This window comes from Lepidochelys olivacea, assembly GCF_965140295.1.
Source record: "Lepidochelys olivacea isolate rLepOli2 genome assembly, chromosome: 1".
NCBI lineage: Eukaryota > Metazoa > Chordata > Testudines > Cheloniidae > Lepidochelys > Lepidochelys olivacea.
Window position 1 is genome coordinate 5,978,581 of NC_140411.1, and position 6,619 is coordinate 5,985,199.

The 6,619-nt window shown below is 44.8% G+C and overlaps 1 protein-coding gene across 1 annotated transcript; it reads left to right on the forward strand.

The window, feature by feature from the left end:
• Positions 1–1,816: 1,816 nt before the first annotated feature.
• LOC311514448 (olfactory receptor 52P1-like) lies at positions 1,817–2,908 on the forward strand (the record flags this gene model as incomplete). The annotated part of the gene is made up of 1 exon (XM_084617009.1): positions 1,817–2,908. Exon 1 carries the CDS (start codon positions 1,856–1,858, stop codon positions 2,906–2,908), a length of 1,053 nt encoding a protein of 350 aa, XP_084473135.1. The 5' UTR covers positions 1,817–1,855.
• Between the last annotated feature and the right edge of the window lie 3,711 nt (positions 2,909–6,619).

Consider the following 6,619-nt stretch of genomic DNA (forward strand, 5'->3'; position numbering starts at 1 on the left):
GTATGGTGGTCACTAAAACATGCTGTAAATTGGGGAATAAGTCAGATATTAGCTCTCCAGAGGCAACAGCAAGGAAAGTGACCAATCCCCAGGCAGTGTGTCAAACAACCCATCAAGAGCCCTTGTCCAGCAAGGGAGCTCCAATGCAATGACTCACGTGCACGAAGCTCCACAGAGGGAATTGCTCAACCTTGCTTGGAGAGACTCAGCAATGCTCCCCAGACATGCCTGGACTTGTGCCCCCCAAGCACATGGATTGAGGCTATAAAACAGACAGAGCGGACACATACTGGGCCCTTCTCCTGCCCCCACTGAGAAGAAGACAAGACTCCAACAGGGGAGATTGGCCCAGGTTTACACAGGAAACTTGTATATTAAGGACTGCAATATCCAGTGGGGTGAGAAAAATCCTTAATCTAGATGTTGCCCAGTCTAATAGGATTGAGAGTTTAGACAGTGTGCTTACATTTCCTTTTCTTTTGGTAACCACTCTGACTTTTTGCCTATCACTGAATATCACTTAAATTCTATCTTTGTACTTAATACATTTGTTGTTTATTCTACCTGAAGCAGTGTGTTTGGTTTGAAGCGTGTAAGAGACTCCCCTTGGGATAACAAGCCTGGGGCATTTCCATTTCTTTCTTAAACTGACAAACTCACATAAGCTTGGAGTGCCCTGCGGGCACACCTGCACACTGCAAGAGTAAGGTTGTGTCTGGGAAAGGAGATATTGGCTAGTGTCATTCGGTTGCATAATCCAAAGAGCAGTTTACATGTCAAAGACTGAGCGTGAACAGCCCAGGAGTGGGGTTCTCACAGCTGAGCAGGGTAAGGCTGGCTACCAAAGCTAAGGACTGGGGTGACCAACCAGATCACCAGTCCAGATAACACCAGAGGGGAACATCACAGGGTTGCAAAGCAGCATGTAGGTGGACAGGTGGGCAGTGCTGTTGAAATTATTTTTTTCTTTGTTTTTGTTGGTCCAAGGCCAACTTTGGGACCTTTCGTGGTACAGAGTGTGTTTGGGGAGTTTCGGGGTCTCTTTCCCATGGCAAGCCACAGAACTACAATCTGGGTGTCACAAGTTTTACTCAGTTTTGTTTCCATTTGTTGTTGTTCTGTAACTTCAGGCATTTCACTGGTAGAAATAACATTTGATATTTTTGTAACAATGTACCCCATATTGTTCATTGTGATATGATGATATGATTATAGCATAATTATGATACAGTTTATGCAAGATGGGTCATGTAAGATGTTATTGGAAAAGTTATGACTTTCTGAATATGGTTATCCTATTTGTATGTATTGATGATTTTGGTCAAAAGTTCTGAATTTTGATGACTTCCCTGTATTTCAAATGTAGTTACAAGTGAGTAACGCCCACTAGGGAACTTGATGTCAGTCTCGATAGATGGTTGGGAAGGGCCTATTCAGGGCAATGAGACTTTGGGGGAAACAATAGGCCTTTAGAGAAACTTATCTCCCACCTGGTGAGCCTCCCTGAGAATGCTTCAGACAGACTATACGTAGTGGATGCTATGACTCTAAAAGGCCATGTGACCAGGCCACATAACTCTGGACTCCATTTTGGGGAGTCTGTAATCTTCCCACAAACGAGTCTGGAAACCAAGTTTTGAAACAAACGGTTCCCTCCGTATTCTAGATCTATGGAAAGTAGGGAGTGACATCGTCGGTAGTTCTTCACTCCTCACTCAAGAAGACTCCGAGAATGTTCATAACTGTAACATATTTACCATATTATTTTTTACAAATAAGAACCCCCTTGCTGTGCTTTTCTCCCTTTACAGGCACCTTGAGCATTTCTGAGTCATATCGATGCATCAACTGCTTCATGGCACCTTTCAACTTCACCCACTCTGACGCTTCAACTTTCATCCTAATGGGCATCCCTGGCCTGGAGGCTGCCCACATCTGGATTTCCATTCCTTTCTTTACATTCTACATTATAAGCCTGTTGGGAAATGTCACGCTTCTGTGTGTTGTAGGTAAGGAACAGACTTTGCAGAAGCCGATGTACCTCCTGCTCTGCATGCTGGCACTTACAGACATTGCCACACCTACCTTTGTTGTGCCAAAGGCACTGGGCATATTTTGGTTCAATTTGAAAGGCATTACTGTGGCTGGCTGCCTCACCCAGATGTTCTTCCTCCACACGATTTCTGTGATGCACTCATCCACCCTCGTGACAATGGCCTTCGATCGCTACGTTGCCATATGTAACCCTCTGAGATATGCCACCATCCTCAGCAATGCACAAATAGCTAAGCTAGGGCTTGTAGGTTTCATAAGAGCTGTTCTCTTCATTCTGCCCCTGCCCCTGCTCCTGAGTCAGCAGACATTCTGTGCCAACCGCATTTACCCCCACACACAATGCGAGTACATAGCTATGGTGAAGATGGTGTGTGGGGACATCAGAGTCAGCAGGATATATGGTTTTGTGCTAATGTTTGTAATCAATGGGTTTGACCTGACGTTCATTGCCCTGTCGTATGGTCTGATCATCAGGGCCGTCCTCAGAATCTCCTCTCATAAAGCCCACCAGAAAGCCCTTAACACTTGCACAGCCCACATCTGTGTGTTGCTGACATATTATACCCCTACCTTCTTCTCCATTCTTACACACTACTTTGGTCAAGGCATCGCACCCTATGTTCATATCATCTTAGCTGACCTTCTTCTCCTCATCCCTCCCATGCTCAACCCTATCATTTATGGGGTCAAAATGAAAGAGCTTCGTGACAAAGTAGTCAAATACACCTGCAGAAGTTCTGCAGACACAAAGTTCACGCAAAGTTCTGCAGACACAAGAGACGATATCTCCTCAGGCCTGCAGTGTCCATCAGGGAACTGTCAAATTGTCAGAGAGTATGTGAACCAGCACTAAGTGGGATGCGGTTTGGGAGGAAGACCAGACGTTCTGTGAGCGCCATGGTTCCCCAGTTACCCCTGGCATGGAGGAAGAGTATGCTCACAAACAATCTGTAAAAAAAGTCAGCCTTCCTTGACTGTGCAGTTCTTACGAGTTGTACTCCTAGCAGAAGGAAAATCCTTTCACCAGAAAAGGGTTAAGAAGCTAAGGTAACCTCGCTGGCACCTGACCCAAAATGACCAATGAGGGACAAGGTACTTTCAAATCTGGAGGGGGGGAAAGCCTTTGTCTGTCTGTGTAATACCGTTGCTGGGAACAGATCAAGGATGCAAGCCCTTCAACTCCTGTACAGTTGGTAAGAAATCTAGCTAGAAAATGCTTTTGGATTTCTTTGTTTTGGCTTGGAAATTCACTGTCCTGGAGGACATGTGTATTCCTGTTTTTTGTATCTTTTTGTAACTTAAGGTTTTGCCTAGAGGGATTCTCTATGTTTTGAATCGGACTGCCTGAATCGGTCCATGGGCCTGCATTCACCACAACCCTCCACAGCATCCAGAATGCGTTCACCCGGGGAGGGATATCCTGGCCCACAACACAATTTTTTTCAGGAAGAGGGGCAGACCAGCTGAATAGTCATGACTAAGGTTTTTTGTCACAGATAGTTTTAGTAAAAGTCACCAACAGGTCACGAGGGTCTGCGGGGGAGACTGAAATGGGGAAGATTAAAGCCTCATCAGGAGTATGAGAGCCTGAGCCGCACTTCAGGACGGGTGAGGGTCCAGCACTTACTGCCACTGCAGATAACAGCTCTGTGGCCCCCACTGCAGCCCCAGCACCTCAGAGGTCCCGAGCCCCTGCTGCAGCCCATGTGAGAGAGCTCCACGGCTCCCACTGCCAGTGGCAGCTCCGAGATCTGGGTCCCCACACGGCCAAGAGCCACTTGGAGGGCCACATACCCCCACCGCCAGAGGTGGCTGAAAGCTGCTGGTTCCTTGGCCACACATGGCAACTGAGAGCTCAGGAGCCTCCACCCGCTGCCCCAGGGCTGAAGTGGTAAATGTCACAGAGGTCTCCGAAAGTCACAGAATCTGTGACTTCTATGACTTAATCTTATCCTTAGCCATGTCTATGAGCAACTCTCCGTAGTGAATGGAGAAGTGGTGCAACCCGAGTGACTGAGACAGTGACAATACTTTGTGCAGGAGGCAAAACAATCACTGACTTGCCCCAGACAGTAGAATTGTTCATCCCTGGACTCAGAGTGTCGTCCGGAATTGTTAAGACCTGCAATGTTGTTGCCTCTGTGACACTGTTCAGTGCTTCTCTCCTTGGAGCTCCAAAATTATCAGTGTTGGCAGGTAAGGCAACCTACTAATTCAGTAGACCTTAATGTTATTCAGAAAGAAAGACCGCAGGCATGGTTCGATGACAAAGGCATCCGGAGAGGTTTATTTCCCCCTAGGCAGAATCCCATCACCCTGAGTATGAGCAAAACGAGTGAATTACCTTATGAAAGTCCTTTTCTGGGTGGTAATACCCCAATAAATCCTTAGAGATCAAGGACTACTGAGGGTAAAGACATTAAGAATGTTGATCTACCATCTCCAAACCGATGGGTTGGTAGAGTGATTTCAAGGAACTGTTCTGGAGACATTATTGAATTCTGTAGCCTCAGATTCCGAACATTACGATCAACTCCTCCTCAACCTCCTTTAACCAATCAGGGAGGTGCCTCAAGGCTTCAAGTTTTCGCCCTTTGAACTGCTGTCTTGGAAGTCCTCAGGTAATGAACATAGACCAATAAATTCTTCAATTAAGAAATTGCCTCGAGACTTTGTGAGTGTTTGCTCGAAAAATTTTGCTAAATGCACAGCAGGTACAAGAGAAGGCCGATAATAAAGGGGTCTAGCTGTGAGTGTTCCGACTGGGTGATTGTGTGTTATGGTTACAACCAAGCTTGCTCTTTAGATGGTTGGTTCATTGGCAGGGACTCTTTGATGTAGTGAGGCATGTGGGCCCCATCAACTACAAGGAGCACCACCCAGAGAAGAAAAAGAAGACTAGGATAAGAACATAAAAACAGCCATGCTGGTCAGACCAATGGTCCATCTAGTCCAGTATCCTGTCTTCTGACAGTGACCAATACCAATCTTCATACTGAAAGAACAGAACAGGCTGTTCTTGAGGGATCCATCTCCTGTTCTCCAGTCCAAGCATAGGCAATCAGATGCCAGGGATTCCCAGATCATGGGGTTGAATCCCTGAATATCTTAGCCTGCAGCCTATTAATTTCCTTCAGTCATCCCTGGTTCTTGTGTAATGTGAAGGAGTAAACAAGACTTCCACAATTAAATTACCCCTAATGAAAAAAAACACAGTAAAAGAACTAAACAAGAGCTTAAGAACCATGTCAAACAAACAGTGAAATATGAAAAGGCATATTTTAAAAAGTGGAAGTCAAATCCTAGTGAGGTATATAGAAAGGACCATAAACACTGCCAAATTAAGTGTAAAAATGTAATAAGAAAAGCCAAAAAGGAGTTGAAGAACAGCTAGCCAAAAACTTAAAAGTTAAGAACAAAATGTTTTTAAGTACATCAGAAGCAGGAAGCCTCTTAAACAACCAGTGGGACCCCATGACAATTGAGATACAAAAGGAGCATTTAAAGATGATAAAGTCATTATGGAGAAACTAAATGAATTCTTTCCTTCAGTCTTCATGGCTGAGGACGTTAGAGAGATTCCCAAAACTGAGCCATCTTCATAACATCAGCTAACAGGATGTTAGGAATCATTAAAAAAGGGAGAAAGAATAAGACGGAGAATATTTTATTGCCTTATATAAATCCATGGTGTGCCCACATCTTCAATACTGCATACAGATGTGGTCTCCTCAACTCAGAAAGGATATACTGGCATTAGAAAAGGTTCAGAGAAGGGTAACTAAAATGATTAGGGGTTTGGAACAGCTCGCATATGAGAAGAGATTAAAGAGGCTAGGACTTTTCAGGTTGGAAAAGAGGAGAAGTTTAGACTTGAAATTGGACGAAGGTTTCTAACCATCAAAGAAGTGAAGTTCCGAAATAGCCTTCCAAGGGAAGCAGTGGGGGCAAAAGACCTACCTGGCTTCAAGATTAAGCTCGATAAGTTTATGGAGGAGATGGTATGTTGCAATAACATGATTTTGGCAATTAATTGATCTTTGGTAAATAGGCCCAATGGCCTGTGATGGGATGTTAGATGGGGTGGGATCTGAGTTACTACAGAGAATTCTTTCCTGGGTATCTGGTTGGTGAATCTTGCCCACATGCTCTGGGTTCAGCTGATCACCATATTTGGGGTCGGGAAGAAATTTTGCTCCAGGGCAGATTGGAAGAAGCCCTGGGGGTTTTTCGCCTTCCTCTGTAGCATGGGGCACGGGTCACTTGCTGGAGGATTCTCTGCACTTGAAGTCTTTAATCCATGATTTGAGGACTTCAATAGCTCAGACATAGATGAGAGGTTTATTGCAGGAGTGGGTGGGTGAGATTCTGTGGCCTGCATTGTGGAGGAGCTCAAACTAGACGATAATAATGGTCCCTTCTGACCTTAATATCTATGAATCTATGAGACTAAGGGGGGATATGATAGAGGTATATAAAATCATGAGTGGTGTGGAGACAGTGAATAAGCTAAAGTTATTTACTTGTTCCATTAATATAAAAACTAGGGTCCACCAAATGAAAT